A 19,670-nucleotide genomic window follows, 5' to 3' on the forward strand; every position below is an offset into this window, starting at 1 on the left:
GTGTGTCCTATAATGAGTTCAATGCTGACTGGCAAATTGGCGACACTGCGTTCCTTTGGATTAATCAGCTTCATGGAGAGGGGGAGACTTCTGCATAGGCAACAACTTGCTCTCCATATCATACTGCTTTGGCTTGTATACTGCTTTGTTTATCTCGTAGACAGCAAGGTCACAACATCCATGGTTGGCCCCGACCAATAAGAGCCTCAGAATAGATCATAATTAGCTGAGGGGCCAGCAATAATCAGAAAACAAAAAAAAACTGCAGATATCTGAAATAGCAATAGGAAATGCTGGGAATATTTAAGAGATCACACATTATCCATGGAGAGAGAAAACTAGAATTACTGTTCTCAACCGACAAACTTTCACCACAGCCTGAAATATTAATGCCTTTTTTTCCTCAAGGATGCTGCCTGACCTGCTGGATATTTCCAGTAATTTCTGTTTTTTTATGTAGCAACCCTTGTTTGGTACTTTAATGAATGCCTTTTAAAATGTACATTGATTTATCAATCCTGTTATATTGTCACTAAAGCTCTAATAATTTGCAAAATACATTTTCCTTTTAAGTAGCTCTATGTATCAGTCTTTGGCCATCCTTTGCTAGGCTCTGTAATTCTCTCAATGCTGAAGATGCCTACTGTTCTTAACACCATAATAAGCATATTACTTCAGTAGAATAGAAATGCAGTTCTGTTTCTCAACAAAGTATTTATTCATTATATGTCTATTGAAGTATTTGCTACAACTCCATCTGCCTATTCTGGCTTTTATTTATTCATTTTACATTATAATCTAGAACACTGTAGGTCCAGTAATAGAATTACTGTCCGCACCAAGGTCAACCTATAAACTACATCAAACATAGCAGTTATGGGGAACTAAAAGATACAAGACTGGAAGAGGAATTTGAATTAGCTGATCTCAAAAGGACCACTGCAATTGTCTTCTTTATCCGCAGGCTTGAAAGGGGAGGGTGGTGCATGGGTCAGGAGGGGGCAGGTGCAGAAATAGTCAAGCCATGTGACTGAATGTTGATCACTTGTCCAAGACATGATTGAACTTGCCCCTGATGCTGTCAAAAATTAATTCACATGAGTAAATGGTCACTTGACAAGCTACCAAAGGTCTGTTTCTGCAGAACCAGAATGTCAGGAACTTTAGGAGGAGAAAGGATAGAAGAAGAAGAAGAAGAAGAAGAAGAAGCAAAGAGAGAGTGGAATAATTTAAACAAAATGTATTAGTTGCATTAGTAAAAGATACTCATCCATCAAGGTGAGAAGATTCCCTGATGGTTATAACCAGGACAAGATCCATGAAATGGTGTTATCCCAGTGCTAATGCAAGCTATCTCAAACACTGACTCATAATCTCAGGCAAGCAGCTCATTGGAAGATATCAATTTGTCAAGAGTATTTAAAAATGATCAAAATCCAAAATTACAGAATTATTAATTTTACACAAATGCTGGTCTGACATTTTACCTCAATGTAATTGTCAAAAGAAAATTAAAATATTATTATTACAAAGTTGATGAAATTAGAAAGTTATTTCACCTTGATTTGGATCTGGATTCCATTCCAGATTCAAGATTCAAGATTCAAAATTGTTTGTCATTCTTCAGTATCAGTGTAAAGGAGAACGAAATGATTGTTACTCCAGATCCGTTGCAGCATAAAAAACACAATAAGCATAATGAACATAATTTCAAAAACATATTATACATAAGCAATCCTACAAAACACAATGTACAAGTAACTATGAGAACTGTTTTCCATGCCCTACATACTGAGGAAACGCGTTAGGGGTGTTGATATGGATCAAGAAAAGACAGATAGGTTTCGTTTAATATGGCATTGTGGTCGGTACAGGTATATTGAGTGGGCCGAAGGACCTGTAGAAGGTCCTGTGCTATTATGTTCAATGTTCTATCGTTGCCATAGGAAATTTATATTTTACCAGTTTGTATAAAGACTAATCAAATGAAATTAAAATACAAAGACCCGTATATCTATGAGCCTGTCGTGATTCTGAACCGAATGCAAAGCTTACGAAGACTCCCTTGGAAACCAATTGTCTACAGTAGTCACGGTTGTGGGGATGATTAAATAAAGATTTAGCGGAAGTGGGGAAAGTGATGAGATTTTGTTTTCGGTAGAATAGAGCGAATCACCAGACGAAACAAATGTGTGGCAAACGAAACGGTTAGATGTACACAGCAAACTGTTCCGATCTCCCGTAAGGGCGGGGGAAGCGGGTTTAATTACTACTTGCAAGAGAGGGGTGTGAATTATACAGAAAAATTAAGAGAATGGGACTGCTTGGATAACTGTTTCTAACATCGTCAGTTTCACTTCGAGTCTAATGCACTCTTTATCATTCCATAATTATACTTCTGTTTACCGCTCATTTAATATATTCTTAGAGTCACAGAGTTATAAAGCATGGAAAAGAGCATCTTAGTACAAAAATTTTGCTTCTTTTTCCCTCCTTTTGATTTTAGTTTTCCTGTCTGTTCGTCCACGCCTCATTTCCAAGTTGCATTTTATCCCCACTTTATCTGATACTTGTCTTTTGGGTTTGACCCTGTGTCGCTCGTTCCCTGTTCCATTGACTCCATCTCTGTCGCTATTTCTGTCCACCTCCCGGTTTTCCTCGGCCTCCTTCCCCAACCCAGCCAGGGGTTTTTGTTTCTAATTACCCTCTCTTTGATAGATCTGCTGCCTCTCTGCTTCACTGCCCCACCGCCGCGGCCCTCGTTAACCCATTCTAGAGCGGCTTGCCTCTAATTTCCATTTCAATTGCCGTGCGGAAATTAAACGAAAATAAAGGCTTCCTTGACCTGATACTTGTCTTTCTGCCTCTTCGCAAACTCGAGAAATCAGAGGGCTGGCGGAACGGCAAGAGCCCCGGGGGTAACGCAACAGGAGCCGGTGTGAATAAAAAGCCAAAGGCGGTGTCCAGCATTGGACAGACCTCTGACCCAACCCCACACACCTGCTCCATCTGCTTGATGTCAACCCACAACCCTCTCCCCTCCAACTTGCTTCCCATTTACTTAAAATTAAGAATCGCCTGTCACCTCATTGTTGATGAATCCACGCGGTGGTCGCGGGCAACTAATTCTTGCACCTAATTCTGTCACTGCTAATATCCTGTGGGATTGGATAGGAGCCGTATATTTTTTTCTATATGCGGTGCTCGGCCAAGTTATTTCAGTGATCTCCAACGGGTGTAGTAGGTACCATGATACCGAAAGGACTGTCCGGTCTGTGTGGCTAATCCTGTCCAACCAAATGTGAGCCAAAAAGACAAAAAGAATGCAATGCTGGAATCGGAAGTTACAAACAAGATACTGGAAGAACTTAAGTGGCTTGGTATTTCGGGTCCTGACGCAGGGTCTCCGCCTGAAATGCCCACTGTCCATTCCCCCCGCCCCACTCCCATCCAACATCTGCTGATTTCCACCAGTAGTGTAATCGTTTTCCTTAGTCGGGATTACTGTTTTTTTTTTGTAAATCTGATATGACGGTTACACGCGGGCACAATTTTCCAAATGGGATTTTGTTTTATTCCGAACAGAAATCCTTTAAAATGTGAAGTTCAGAAGAGAGGCGGCAGTGACTCTAATTTTAACCTTCACGGGTTAAAAAGATATGAATTTAAGACAGTTAAGCGTGGAACTAGAAGCTAAAGATAACCCAAATTTCCTCTTTCAGGCACCAACCCTGTGTACTAGTTTTAGATATAATTTTTTTAAAAATTGGCATTTAAGTCGCCGGTTTCCACGAAGAGCACAATGCATCGGCCGAGAACTCATGCCCAAGGGGAAACAGGTGGCAATTCCAAAGCCGCACAACTAGGAAGGAATATGCTGATACTGGGAGAGTAGGACCAGTAACGGGGGGAATCGCTTTAAATCCAAAGCAGCAGTGAACTCCAGGCCGCTCTGTCTCCTCCCTTTTTGATCCTTTATTCTTTCTTTTCCGTGCATGTGTCACATTGTGAGGTTTGCATATGTCCGTGCACATTTGATACCCCTGCGTGTATGAGGCTCGACTCGAAATTATTTTTTTAAACTCTGAACAGATTGCGAGAGAAAGATCACAAGCCTGCACTTTCGTTTCGTACAACCGTTCCATCGATTTCTGCAACACACGCCTCAAATCTCTGATATGTGCACTGTTTTCATTTAATGTCGCAAGAAACATTTCCTACCCAGACTAGTTGCAAGAATTGGAGATTACCCCATGAATTATGGTCATAGTGTTGTACAGCGTTATTTTATAAATTATACTGCCGGATTCTGTTTCGATGCTGTAAACGACTTTCAGCAATGCTACATATACTAGATTCAATTTGTCATTAAATTAAAACCATATCGATAAATTAAATTGCATTTATGTGGGAACTAACGGCGGGTCAATGTTAGAACACCAACTGTCGTTTAATATTGATGTTCGTAGACGATGGTTGTTTTCTTGTTGATTTTCGGAATAAACTGGGCCATAAACGCAAGTTAACTATAAAGATAAGAGATTCGGCAGATGCTAGAAATTCGGACTAACACACAAAATGTCGGGGGAACTCAACAGGTCAAGCAACATCTATGGAAAGGAATAAAGAGACGACGTTTCCGGCGAGACCCATCAGCAGTTAACTGACTAACTAACTGGACAGAGGATCGGAGATTGTCTCCCCGGTAGACTTCCGTCTGATATATCTGTCGGTGGCCAGGATCGTCGGGAACAAAACTGAATATTCACTCCAAAGGACACAAATTCTTAGAGTTCTGCCCCACATGGGCACTGCGGGAAGTGGTGGTGTTCCCGAAACCGGGTGCTTGCGGCAGCCTGCCGGAACTGCGGTGCCCCTGGACTTGTTGCTCGTTGCCTCACCTGGATCCGTTATCAACTTTCCTAGCGGCAAATTTCCGCTCTAATCGAAGCAAAGACTGGAGATAAAACAAATTGATGTGCAAACATAAGGTGAAATACTCCTGTTTCCGAGATGTCGGAAACAAACTCCCCCCTCTCCCCCCCCCCGCGAGGGTTGAGTGACATGTTCAACAGTCTCGACATCTCTAACCTGTAGCAACTTTGTTCTTGTTCGATCTTTCACTGCCACTCATTGATTACGATATTTCACGTTTAAGTTATTGTACATGACAATAAATATGAACTTGAGTTGGCGCAAACAACGCATTTCACTGTATGTTTCGATGTACATATGACAAATAAAGTTAAGCTATCTTTATAAGTAATAACCATAATTTGCGATCCCATTCTTTAGAGACGGCGACTTAACGCGCTTCCAGACTCCGAAGAGTACAGCGGTAAATTTAAAAATTTCGCGGAAAACGACCATGAGGACAGTGTCCTCGTTATAAACCCACCTGAGTTGGGGGTTAAATGCGAGTGAATTGGATGAATAATAATTGCCAGTAGAATTAGATTTTGTCAACCGAAGGGATTTTTTAAAAATATATGTAATATAGAGCGTCTGGTTGAAATTGGGAAATAAAGCCCTGACCCGGAGATCAATCACTGTCACTTTCTTGAATCAACTGCTATTTGCAATTAACTCTGCATACACACAGACATACACACACACACGTGTGCACACGAACACATATAACTTGTGCCTGAGTTTGCAGCGGCCTTCAATAAAAGCGGCGGGGTGCAATTCCGCTCGGCGACCCTCCACCTACCTAAAGTTCAAGCAAACCGCTGCAAGAGCCTTCCCCACTCACCCAAGCCGCCAGCAGAGACCTGCATAGTTTCAATCAACCCATTTTGCAAATACGAAAATGTACGTTAAAATTCACATTATTTACAGCTAGCTTGCTGTCCAGAAGAGATTTCCATCTCTTGGAACCTGAATCAGTCGGATTAACCTGTAGGGAAAACAGGATCAGCAGCTGTGAATTGATTCTGGGAATTTCTGTTCTGAGCGGTACATGCAATACACACATACCTGGGCAACCTTCTCCGTCTGTCTGCGGAGATTTCACATCACTTACCGCTTGACGAGATATTTACCGATAAACTGGAATATTTCTACCAACTGATTTTCCTCGTCGAATTCTACAAGCCCGCCACAAATTAACTAGCAAATGGCGAAAAATAAAGAAGGCCCCTCTGAAGAACGTCAAGTGAGAGTGGGCAGTTAACGTTCGCCCCGGAAACACTGTATTCCCGCCGCTAAGAATGGAGACACATTAATTTTTAGGATAAGATGCAGTGTTGTAGTGGTTCAACTCGGCTGAGCTTCGTAGACCGGGAGTCATATCAACCCCTTCAACTGAGTTTGATTTTGGACCTAATATAACACGAAAGTCTTGACAAGCCTCTTTAAAGCAAAGTAGATTTTTTTAAAATATCGAAAACGGGCCGGATTCGGTTGGTAATTCTGTCGATAATCGGGCAATTCTATCAAAATTTAACTAGATTTAAGTACATTACATTGAAGTATAAAATAATTAATTAAATTTCACGTACTCAATTTAACATTGAGTCAGTCCGGTGTAATATCATTCGCCGACTATGTGAGCGGCAGTATTTCATAAATCGGCTGTTCTCGACAGTTTTGTTTGATACGATCATATCTGAAAGATTCCGAAGCCGGATTTATTCCTCCATTCTCTATCAGATCTCATTCCGTGTCTGCATCACCTGCCCCAGCTCTGCCTGCGTAGCGTCTCTGTATGCCAGTATTCAAAGTTCAAAGTAAATTTATTATTAAATTACATATATGTCATCATATCAACTCTGAGATTCATTTTCTTGCGGGCAAGAAAATAACAAAAGAATCTATGAAAAACCGCACACTAGACGAGCAACACGTCCTATGTGCAAAAGACAACAAATTGTGCAAATACAATAAAACCTTAATAATAATATGGAGAACATGAGATGAAGAGTCCTTGAAAGTGAGTCCACAAATTGTGGGAACAGTGTTGAGGTTAGTGAAGTTGTCCCCTCCGGTTCAAGAGCCTGATAGTTGAGGGGTACTAATAACTATATTGCCAGTGTTATCAAGCGTTTGTTCTGAATGTGAATAGCGGGGGGGGGGGGGCACAAAGGAAACCCCGTTTAATGTGCTGGAAGAAGGGATCTAGGACTCATCTCCCCTGCGGCTCCGCTTATTTTTACACCATTATAGATCACTTAAACAAATCGTGCCTGGAGAGAACAGAACATAACCCGTGGACGCCATCTGAAACATCAATCTGCCTTTAATGCAACTTTAAATCCAATTTAAACAGACAATCCCTACAGAAGCACATCCATTCTCGGGGTGGGCAAACTCGCAGATAACCCTGGCGTCAGGACAGGTTTAAGTAATCAAATGCTCTGCTAATGTTAACGGCAACGGGAATTCTTCCTAGAGCCGGTGAAGTGGTTTTATAATAAATATTTCATTCGCCATTTATATGAAATTATTTGTTATCAATGATAAAAGAAGGTTAATTTTGTACAATTTCTTTCAACCCCCGCTTGGTACGTGCTTTCCAATACACCCGGGTTTCAGTTTAGCGTCGAAGCTAAACTTACACCTTTGTGATCAAAGATTTACAAGAATTTCAAAATTGTACAGGCGACAACATACCACCGTTTACCGTGCAAAAGGCAACGGTTGAATCTAATTTGTTAGTATATCGGTCAATAATTAAACAGAGTAAATGGAGATTCGAAACAGAAAATTAAAAGAGTAAATTTTATGTTTTGCCCATTCCTAAGGATCGGCCATTTCCAAAACTTCGATAAAGTTACAATCTCAACAGTCTCAACAGAAATCTAGGCTCAGTCTAACCACAGCAAGCAGTAATTCTGCTTGTAGTGTTACCGAGCTGAACAGCATGAATATGATACAGATCGAAACAACTGAGGAGGAAGGTATAGAACGGAACAACCTTTCGAACAACTGCGATTTAATTCTGTGTAATTGATTACATTTAACAGAGCCCACTCTTCCAACAAACACACACACACCACACCACACACACACACACACACACACACACACACACACACACACACACACACACACACACACACACACACACACACACACACACACACACACACACACACACACACACACACACACACACACACACACACACACACACACTATAATTCAGCATTCAGGCCATGGTTATTTTAAATCTATACTTAAGTTCACGTCCAACTAGGGAATTTCGATTTCAAAGAAGGCAGAGCTCACCGATAGCAGCTCGGCAAGGTAAACTTCCTTGCCAATGTGAAGTAAATCACCTGACTCCAAAACAGTACAAACTGAATATATAGGTGCGAATAAACTAAACCCGATTCACCATCACATATATTTCATCCCAGGTTTGTCTAATTAAAATTATTACACCGAGTCACTTACAGGTGCTTATATATCATTGCACACCGATAGCTCATGAATCTCACCCTGTACCTGCTCAAAATCATTACACCCTAGCACCAAAGCCAGCCTTACGCCTGATTCATAAAATTGTTCCACACATGCTCTTGGGGCAATCTCAAGTTTGACCTGATTGTAATGAAATTATTACGCACATGTGCCACGGCCAATCTTGCCCTGTATCTGACTGAAATAAAGGAAATTACACGTGCCTGAGCCAATCTCGCCGAGTGCTTGAGCGTAATAAAACACATTATTACACCACAGTCAATCAGATCCTATAACTAAATGTAATAAAAATTACACACATGTAGCAGTGTACATGTAGCAAGTACATGATTGTAATACAAAAAATGCACACAATAAGGCAAATCTCGTCCAGTATTTGATGTTATATAGACGTATGCTAGGGCCAGTCTTCCCTACTAAACTGATTATAGATTTTAACAAATCACTTTTGTGTCACAGTAGTCAAATTCTGTCACTGAATGTTCCAAAATTACACTAATATACCAGAGGTAAGCACATTCTGTGGCTGATTGTAATCAAACTAACACAGTGGGCGTCACTTAAAGTGCTGGTTTTCGGAGAAAAAAGATCTCATTGTAAGATTTATCAGTCAGATCCACTCTATCTCACTATAGCCGGCGTCCAAATAAGCGTACCTTATTTAAAACAATTCTCCCTTGCAATGACTAAAATCCAGCAGCCCAAATATTACTCCCTCTGACTCCCGGAAGAGCTAAATCTAGGCAAAGGCCGCAAATAATGTACAAATAAATCTATCAACATCAGCTGGTTACTTTATGATTGAGATGGATATTTGGGAAATTCAAATCACCAATTCTTTTCACACCCCATAGGGAATGTTCTTTCTCTACTGCGTTGCTGGATATCCAACTGTAAATCACTGCACATTAGGGCCACGTAGAAAAAGTGAACTGGGAGTCGCCAAGGAGCGTGGGCCTTTGCTGAACCTCATGCGGACAAATTGTGTTCAAAGGAGGGCGTTGAAGATACCTGATCGTCCTGTGCTATGGGACATTCCTTGCTACTCTTTCAAGGTGAAGATGGTTTTGGACGCTGTCCTCCAAGCAGGTAACACGGGGAGTGACGTGTCTACAGACCAGGGTTTCGGCGAGTTTCTCTCCTCTTTAACCGGCTCACTAGGGTATCCAATGGATCCAGAGACCCAACAGTGGCGTCTGAAGAACACAGTGCAGCTACACTCTATTGATCTGTAGGTGCAACAGAAAGCAGAGATTGCGTAAAAGTGTATCGTCTGATGTACAGGTCATTTATAAGGCTCGCTATTTCCTTGCCTCTTACTGCGTCTCCTTTCGCCGTCCCTCCTCCCTCTCACACCATTGCGATTACTCGAGCTCTACCTAATAAACTAACATTTTTAAACAATAGACCCGCTGATTATTGCGGTGTTGGCTACTGACTATTAATGCAATGCTACTTGAGCATGCTCCCCCATCAAATCGCCTTCAAAGTTAATCAGACGCATCTCCGTTCTGGTTCTTTGCCAGATTCGAAATAACGCTGTAATGATTTACCTGCCTCCTGTTCGAATACACTCATATCTGTAATCCAGTTAACGCCCAGTCTCGTTTGCTCTTTTTATGCCAGTGAGTATAAATCGGACCTTTTCTCAAAAGCGGTTCAATTCAGCTCGCACATAGAACGGAAACTTCCGCCTGTTTTTATTCACTGGACGGTGTGTAGGAACTGGCTGCTTAAACGGCGAGAGCTGCGATTGGTTGCGCGCCTGCTTTCAGATTTGGGAAGGGGTGTGTGTGTGTATATGTTAGTGACATGCTTCACCAACCTGAGAGGTTTAAAGACACAGGCTCAGCAAGTTCCAACTTTCAAATCTGCTCCAAGACATCCCGTTTGATGTTTGATATTTGAAATTTGGAAGCTAGAGAGAAAGTTTGCGATCGGAGGCTTCAAAAGCCGGGTTCTCCGTCCCCAATGTGAAAAACAGTTTTTTTTAAAAAACCAGCTACAGAGAACATTTCCGGTTACCTCTTGATTCCTTTTTCCACCTTACCGGAGTTTAGAATTCACAACAATTTTGCTAAATAAGAGTCCCCGGTATAAATTCTTAATCCTTGCCTGTCAACTCCATTCTTTTCACGAAATAAATTCTAAACACGTCCAAACTTCACGAACAATGGAAAATTAGATGTAAGAATCACAACCGATGAGATGACGCAAACGTGCCGGTGTAACTGATCAGGGGTCGACTCTTGACATATGCTGTAAACCGTGTACGCTGCCATGGGAGAGGCTGCAGTCTCCGGATGGGGGAGAAGGGAATGAGTAAAACATCGCTTACACACATTAAATCAACCCGACTGATAACTTGGGAGCTCAGAGGTTCAAAGCGAGGCGAATGAATTGGGGGAGAAAAGGAAGAACGACTTGCATAAGACCTAAAATGAAAATTAACAAGTATGCAAAGACAGTTAGTGACTGAGGACACCAGTGGAGCGGAATGTTGAGGAATAAACTATTTGCAGGTCACATTACAGTCACAAGGGTTAACTGTATAATTAGAAAGTTTTATGTAGAACTGAGTAAGACAGTTGGCTTCTGTATTCACGGATGTGAGTTTGATTTTATGGTTCACTTATTTCTACATACAAGTCATTCACAGACCTCTTTAAGATCATATTTTGCACGCTCTGTAATTGAATGGAAAACAGTTTTTTTTTACAATGAGCTTAGATTACAGTTTGGCCTACCCTTGACGGCATTAATGGAATTGGTCTGCATTGGGAGGATCATGTACGTTGTCTGGAGCTGTGTGTGTGTCTTTAGGGATCTCATCATCTTTGGGAGAAGGAACACCCACCGGTTCTTTTTTAGAGCACAGTAACAGTCCCTTCTGATCCAGCTAGTCCACACCACCCAGTTACACCCTCGCCATCCAAAAGCCTTTGCAATGTGGAGGGAAACCAGAGAGGGCACTTGGCAGAAACTGACATGGTCATGGGGAGAACTCCTAACAGACAGTGGCAGGCATTGAACCCAGGTATCTGGCTGTAATAGCATTATGCTAACTGCTACGCTACTGTGCTGCCCTTCAAAACTCTTGGTTCTGACTACATTAGAATTCTGCTGCTCTATTACAGAGCAACCAACCATCATTATGGGCATGGACACATCCTTACACTTCTCTGCCATCCAAATTCACAGCTGATTCTGTATCTCTAGAGTGCTTTCTGTCTCCAACTTACACTCAATGACCACTTTATAAGGTACAGGATGTGTGTGCTCTTCTGCTGCTGTAACCCATCCACTTCAATATTTGGCTTGTTGTGTACTCAGAGATGCTCTTCTGCACACCACTGTTGTTATTTATTACCATATAACATATAACCATATAACAATTATAGCATGGAAACAGGCCATCTGGGCCCTTCTAGTCCGAGCGGGATGCTTACTCTCACCTGGTCCCACCGACCTGCACTCAGCCCATAACCCTCCATTCCTTTCCTGTCCATATACCTATCCAATCTTTTTTTTAAATGACAATATCGAACCTGCCTCAACTGGAATCTCGTTCCACACAGCTACCAATCTCTGAGTAAAGAGGTTCCCCCTCGTGTTACCCCTAAACTTTTGCCCCTTAACTCTCAACTCAAGTCCTCTTGTTTGAATCTCCCCTACTCTCAATGGAAAAAGCCTTTCCACGTCAAATTACTGTTGTTATTTGAGTTACATTTGCCTTCCTGTACATATATATAGCTAGGGTGCCTACGACTTTTGCACAGTACTGTATTTGTCACCGTGGAGCGAGAGCAAGTTCGTAAATCTGGCAAAGGCAATGTTGCAATAAACGAGGCGAACTCAAATGCAGGGCACAGGCACGGAGATTGAGTTAGGATGCTAACGTGGGCTTGAGCGTTGAACAGCAAACAGGAGGGATCTTGAAACCGAGAGACGGAGTTTTACCGGTGAACCTCGAAACAAGTAGAACTTAGAAAGCTTATCTTGACACTGAGAGCCGGGGATTTCACGGTAGATCTCGGTACTGGAGTAAAACTTAGAACACATGATCCTAAGCGGCCGGGAAACGTTAATTACCACACAGGCAAAGCTAACGATCTGGCAACTAGTGGTTGTAAAGCCGAGGTCCTTATGCCGCAGGTCTAGATGGAAACTAGGTGTGGCGTCATCAAAGAGAATTAGGAGCAAATGGGAAACTAACGGTCGGAACCGTGGCACAGTCAAAAGAAATTAGGGGAAAATGGGGAATTAACGATCGGGACCGTGACATTACCCCCCCCCCCCTCCCCTCAACGGGAGTCTCCAGGCAAACCACCAGGTTTGTTCGGATTGACTCGATGGAAATCATGGATGAGGGAAGAGTCCAGGATGAAGAAGCGGGGAATCCAGGAACGTTCCACCGGGCCGTATCCCTCCCAATCGACCAGGTACTGGAGACCCCTGCCTCGGCGGCGCAGTATTCGCCGGACGGTGTACGCTGGGTAGTCAATAATCCGGGCGGGTGGAGGGGTTTGGCAGGAGGGCACAAAGGGCTGACAGACACAGGTTTCAATTCGGAGACGTGGAACGTGAGATAAATGTGCATAGATCTGGACAGTTTGAGTCTAACCACCGAGGGATTGATTACTGTGTACTCTCAATTTCGAATGGTCCCAGGTAGCGAGGGGCGAGTTTCTTGGGTTCATTCTTAAGGGGGATGTCTTTTGACGGGAGCCAAATCTTCTACCCAGGCCGATAACTGGGTGCTGGAATTCGATGGCGATCGGCAATCCTCCGGTTGCGGTCGGCTGAGCGGAGCAGAGTTGCGCGTGCATCCTTCCAGAACTTGCGGCACCGGCGGAGATAGGCCTGAATTGAAGGCACAGCAATGTCGTCTTCATGTGCAGGAAACAGAGGGTGTTGGAACTGAGAGAACATTCGAAAGGTGACATTCCGGTAGCGGTGCTGACCAGGGAGTTGTGGGCGTACTCCACCCAAGCGAGTTGGGTGCTCCAGGATGACGGGTTGTTGGCGTTATGCAGCGCAGTGCTACTTCCAAATCCTGGTTTGCTCGTTCTGTTTGACCATTAGTCTGCGGGATGGAAGCCGGAAGACAGACTTACTGAGGCTCCAAGGGCTTAACTAAAGGATCTCCAAACTTGAGAGATGAATTGGGGGCCCCGGTCAGAAATAATGTCAGAGGAAATTCCATGAAGGTGGAAGACGTGACGTTTCACAGATCGTAGGGAGTTTGGGAAGGGCTATGAAGTGCATGGCTTTGGAGAAGCGGTCCTCCACGGTGAGTACAACAGTGTTCCCATGTGAAGTGGGTAGTCCAGTAACGAAATCCAGCGCAATGTAAGACCAAGGACGGCTAGGGACAGGTAGGAGACGAAGAAATCCAGCAAGTGGTCGATGGGAGGTTTTTCCGCGGGCACAGGCAGAACAGGCAGATACGAAGGAGTGAGTGTCGGCATCCATGGAGGACCACCAGAAATGTCTCTTCAGAAGGAACAGAGTTCGATCGATTCCGGGATGGCAGACGAAACGAGAAGTATGCCCCCAATGGAGAACCTGAGACCGAATAGAGTCGGGCATGAAGAGGCGATAGTGGGGTCCATTGCTTTGGTCAGGTTGAGTCCATTGGTCCACTTTAACTATGGATTCGATCTCCCATGTGAGAGCAGCCAGCACACAGGATGATGGAAGGATGATCTCGGGGTTGGGAAGCCCTCCTCGGAGACATATTGACGAGAGAGAGCATCGGGCTTCCCGTTCTTGGAACCAGGACCATATGTGAGTGTGAATCTGAAATGGCCAAAAAATAATGCCCTGTGGGCTTGGCGGGAATTCAGGCGTTTGGTGGTTTGGATGTATGCGAGGTTTTTGTGGTCTGTCGAGACGATGAATGGATGTTCAGCTCCCTCCAGCCAGAGCCTCTACTCCTCCAAAGCGAGTTTGACTGCCAGTAGCTCCCGGTTCCCTACGTCGTGGTTCCGTTCAGCGGGGGTTAGCCGGCGAGAAAAAAAAAGGCGCAGGGATTGAGCTTTTAGTCTGGGCCGGAGCGCTGGGAGAGGACCGCTCCCACCCCAGAGACGGAGGCGTCGACTTCCACAATGATTGTCAAGAGGGGTCAGGTTGGACCAGAATGGGAGCGGAGCTGAAGCGCCTCTTAAGCTCCGAGAAGGCTAAGTCCGCTTCGGGGGTCCAGTGAGAAGGGGTCGCAGGAGAGGTGATTCGAGTAAGGAGTGCTGCCACCACCCGGCTGTAATCCCTGAAGAAGCGACGATAGAAGTTAGCGAACCCCAGAAATCGCTGGAGTTGCTTGAGTGTCCTGGGTTTTGGCCACTCCGCCACCGCCCGGATCTTTTCGGGATCCGTTCTCACTTGCCCGCTCTCAATGATGTACCCCAAGTAACCGACAGAAGGGACATGAAATTCGCACTTCTCTGCCTTTACGAATAGCTTGTTCTCCAAAAGCCTCGGCAGAACCTGACGAACATGGTGGGTGTGATCCTGAAGACTCCGGTCGTCCAAATAAACGAAAACGAAACGGTTAATAAAGTCCCTAAGGACGTCATTTATCAGGGCTTGGAAGACAGCGGGGGCCGAATGGCATGACCAGATATTCGAAGTGACCAAGAGGGGTGTTAAAAGTTTTTTTCCACTCATCTCCCTCCCTTATCCTGACCAGGTGATAGGCACTCCGTAGGTCCAACTTAGAGAAGATGGTGGCTTCGTGAAGGGGCTCGATAGCAGAGCTGATAAGGGGCAGTGGATACTTATTCTTTATGGTGATGCTGTTCAGGCCACGGTCGTCAATGCAGGGGCGCAGTGAACTGTCTTTCTTCCCCACAAAGAAGAAACCTGCGCCAACAGGGGAAGATGAGGGTTGGATAATGCCAGCCGCGACAGAGTCATTTAGGTAAACCTCCATTGCTTCCCTTTCTGGCTGGGACAGGTTATACAGCTGACTGGTGGGTAGAGGGGCTCCGGGGAGAAGGTCAATTGCGCAATTGTAAGGGTAGTGTGGAGGCAGGGAAAGAGCCCGTTGTTTGCTAAACACTTCTCCCAGATCCTGATACTTTGCTGGGACCTTGGATAAGTCGGGGGTTTGTTTCAGGGGCAGACGAGGTCGCGGTGACTTCCACTGGGGAAAGGGCTGATTGTAGACAAGTGGAATGACATAATAACTCCAGCTGACTATCTTCCTGGTGGACCAGTCAATGTGGGGGTTATGGCGGTGTGGTGAACTACATATACCTGTCTGGACACGCCCCCTGCTGACTGCTCCTGTGGCTCCTCCCACTGACCGTGGCTCCTCCCACAGACCCCGGTATAAAGGCGATTGGGGCCTGAGCCCTGCCTTCAGTCTCCAGGATGTAGTATGGTGGTCAATTGCTGCTTGTTGCTTGTTCTTTCTTCCAGTCAATAAAAGCCTATATCTCGCCTCACGTCTCAATGAGTTATTGATGGTGCATCAGGCAGCTTACCAGGGGTAACCAAGAACTATAGGAGCTTGAGGAGAAGAAATTAAATTGAATTGTACCTGTTCCCCATGTTTCCCGGAGAGAAAGACAGACAGGGGTTGTATGCAGTGTGTGACTCCAACCATTAGTCTACCGTCCAGTGCCCGGGCTTCTAGGGGGATACTCAACGACTCACGAGGAATTCCAACCAGGGAAACTGTTTTCATCCAAAAGGTGTTTTCATCATCAATGGGGACGGGAGAGGTTCCGGAGGATTGGAGGGTTGCTGATGTTGTTCCCTTTTTCAAGAAATGATAGGCCAGTGAGTCTTACTTCAGTGGTTGATAAGTTGATGGAGAAGATCCTGAAAGGCAGGATTTATGAACACTTGGAGAGGTAAAATATGATTAGGAATAGTCAGCATAGCTTTGTCAAGGGCAGGTTGTGCCTTACGAGCCTGATTGAAATTTTTTTGAGGATGTGACTAAACATATTGATGAAGGAAGAGTAGTAGATGTAGTGTATATGGATTTATAGGAACATAGAAAATAGGTGCAGGTGTAGGTTATTCGGCCCTTTGAGCCTGCACCGTCATTCAGTATGATCATGGCTGATCATGCAACTCAGAACCCTGTACCTGCTTTCTCTCCATACCCCCTGATCCCTTTAGCCACAAGGGCCATATCTAACTTTTTCAGCAAGGTACTCCATGCAAGGCTTATTGAGAAAGTAAGGAGGTGTGGGATCCAAGGGGACATTGCTTTGTGGATCCAGAACTGGCTTGCCCACGGAAGGCAAAGAGTGATTGTAGATGGGTCATATTCTGCATGGAGGTCGGTGACCAGTGGTGTGCCTCAGGGATCTGTTCAGGGACCCTTACTCTTTGTGATTTTTATAAATGACCTGGATGAGGAAGTAGAGGGATGGGTTAGTAAGTTTGCTGATGACACAAAGGTTGGAGGTGTTGTGGGTAGTGTGGAGGGCTGTCAGAGGTTACGGTGGAATAATGATAGGATGCAAAACTGGGCTGAGAAGTGGCAGATGGAGTTTAACCCGGTTAAGAGTGAAATGGTTCATTTGGTAGGTCAAATATGATGGCCGAATATAGTATTAATGGGAAGATTCTTGGCAATGTGGAGGATTAGAGGGCTCTTGGGGTCCAAGTCCATAGGACGCTCAAAGCAGCTGCGCAGGTTGACTCTGTGGTTAAGAAGGCATACAGTGTATTGGCCTTCATCAATTGTGGAATTGAATTTAGGAGCCGAGAGGTAATATTGCAGCTATATAGGACCCTGGCTGGACCCCACTTGGAGTACTGTGCTCAGTTCTGGTTGGAAGGATGTGGAAGCCATAGAAAGGGTGCAGAGGAGATTTACAAGGATGTTGCTTGGATTGGGGAGGACACCTTATAGGTTGAGTGAACTCAGCCTTTTCTCCTTGGAGCGATGGAAGGTGAGAGGGTACCTGATAGAGGTGTATAAGATGATGAGAGGCATTGATCATGTGGATAGTCAGAGGCTTTTTCCCAGGGCTGAAATGGTTGCCACAAGAGGACACAGGTTTAAGGTGCTGGGGAGTAGGTACAGAGGAGATGTCAGGGGTAAGTTTTTTTTTACTCAGAGAGTGGTGAGTGCATGGAATGGGCTGCCAGCAACGGTGGTGGAGGCGGATACAATAGGGTCTTTTAAGAGACTTTTGGATAGGTACATTGAGCTTAGAAAAATAGAGGGCAATAGGTAAGCCTAGTAATTTCTAAGGTAGGGACATCTGGGTTCAAGGGATGGAAAGGAATGTTGTCTAGCTCACCAGGATCCCCTTTCTACTGGTGAGCCTTCCCTTTTGGCCAAAGGGGACGGGTAGCATGGAAGTGGCCGGACTGGCCGCAATATAGACACTTTCAATCTCCCGAGTCGCTCTGTGGGAGAAAGAGGTTCTGTCCTAGCTTCATGGGTTCCTCTCCCGGGCTGGTGGAAAAGGCCGGGCTGGGAGCTATTCTAGGAGCAGGAAGAGTTGAGAGGCTTGTGCTGGTGGGAGATGGTAATGACTGCCGTGGAGTGGCCAAAGTGATGGATGACCAGTTCTCGGAGACGATTGTCCAACCTGTTGGCTAGGGAGATTAAGGAATCCAGGCTGTCGGTGCCATCTCTTGCCGCCAACTTGTCTTTCACCAAGTCTCTGAGACCATTCTGAAATACCCCTTGGAGTGCCTCATCATTCCACCCCAAGTCAGCCGCTAATGTCTGGAACTCCACGGAGTATTCAGCAACACTGCGTGAGCCCTGGCTGAGAGAAAGTAAACGTTTAGTGGCAGCTTTACTATGGACGGGGTGATCAAAGATCTTTCTCATTTCCATGATAAAGGTGGGGAAAGAAGAGCTGATATCCGGTTGATTATCCCAAACATCTGTAGCCCATGCTAAGGCACATCCCTGCAACAACCCCATGATATAAGCAAACTTTGACTTATCCGTGGAGTATGTGGATGACTGGTGTTCGAACACCAAGGAGCATTGCAGAGGGAAGGTCCAGCACATCCCCAGCATAGTGCTCTGGTTCAGGTATCTGCAGCTCTCTTGGCGGGGCTGTTGCTGACACGTAGGGGGTTGCCACTACAGGCTGTCTGGCTGGTTAGGCAGAGTTCCAGGAGTGGATGGGGTCAGATGAGTGGATACACGGTCCACCTGGTCATTGATCTTCGTTACATCAGCAGACAGGGAATGGTGGTTCTCAATGACCTCCCGGAGGTGTTGGTCATACAGACCCAGAAGGGAGTCTTGGCTGGCGAGGGCTTGTTACAGGGTATTCGTGTCCGCTGTGTCCATTGGGCCAGATCGTTCTGTTGCCATGAACAAGGCAAACCCAAGTGCAGGCCACAGGCACGGAGATTGAGTTAAGATGCTTACATGGGCATGAGTGTTGAACAGCAAACATGAGGGAGCTTGATACGGAGAGACGGAGTTTCACAGGTGAACCTCGAAACTGCTGTAGAACTTAGAAAACTTGTCTTGACACGGAGAGACGGGGGTTTCATGGTAAATCTCGGTACTGGAGCAAAACTTAGAACACACAATCCTAAGCAGCCAGGAAACGTTAATTACCACACAGGCAAAACCAATGATCTGGCAACTAGTGGTTGTAAAGCCGGCGTCCTTATGCTGCAGGTCTAGATGGAAACCAGGTGTGCCATCATCAAAGAGAATTAGGAGCAAATGGGAAATTAACAGTCGGAACCGTGGCACAATCAAAGGGAATTAGGGGAAAATAGGGAATTTACAATCGGGACCGTAACAGGCAAAGGATGTTTGGAATGGTGAGGGTGAAGTGCCATGGGGGGAGTGTGGGGCAGGTGGCAGAGAAGGAGTGCTAGGTATGGTGGAAGGGGCGTGAGTGCAGACACACCCAGCCCTAAGACACCAGACAACTGAAAAGTTATTTAGTTTGTGGAATCTTACTAGAAAGCATTCAGAAATGGCTTCTAACTGAAGTAAACTTGCATTTAAACCAGAAGTTGAAATAGCTGTTACAATTGAAATGGCACCCAGAGATGCAATTGAGTTGCAGTCAGGAATGAAAGTGAGCGTGAACAAAGTGACAACATCTGAACAGAAACCGGCCTGGCTGAACAACGTGTGTTAGCATTGTGGCGCAGGCTCACATACACCAGACCAATGCAGGTTTAAAGGTGAACTTACAGAAAGTGCAACAGAGTAAGACACATGCAAAGAACATGCTGGACAAACAAAAATAAATGGACAGCATAGAGAAATAAAAAGATAAGAA

At 44.9% G+C, this 19,670-nt stretch overlaps 1 protein-coding gene across 12 annotated transcripts in view; it reads right to left on the reverse strand.

The window, feature by feature from the left end:
* LOC140735401 (paired box protein Pax-8-like) overlaps positions 1-10,167 on the reverse strand; it is a 62,749-nt gene extending 52,582 nt beyond the window's left edge. For 2 of the 12 annotated variants that reach the window (XM_073060465.1, XM_073060484.1), the window contains exons 1-2: positions 9,981-10,166; positions 9,439-9,656 (exon numbers count right to left, since the gene is read on the reverse strand). In XM_073060465.1, the coding sequence (XP_072916566.1) occupies positions 9,439-9,463 (25 nt within the window). In that variant the 5' untranslated portion in view covers positions 9,464-9,656; positions 9,981-10,166. The other 10 variants (XM_073060428.1, XM_073060455.1, XM_073060438.1 and 7 more) reach the window with 10 other exon arrangements.
* Positions 10,168-19,670: the final 9,503 nt, after the last annotated feature.

Source organism: Hemitrygon akajei, chromosome 1 (assembly GCF_048418815.1).
Source record: "Hemitrygon akajei chromosome 1, sHemAka1.3, whole genome shotgun sequence".
Taxonomy (NCBI): Eukaryota; Metazoa; Chordata; class Chondrichthyes; order Myliobatiformes; family Dasyatidae; genus Hemitrygon; species Hemitrygon akajei.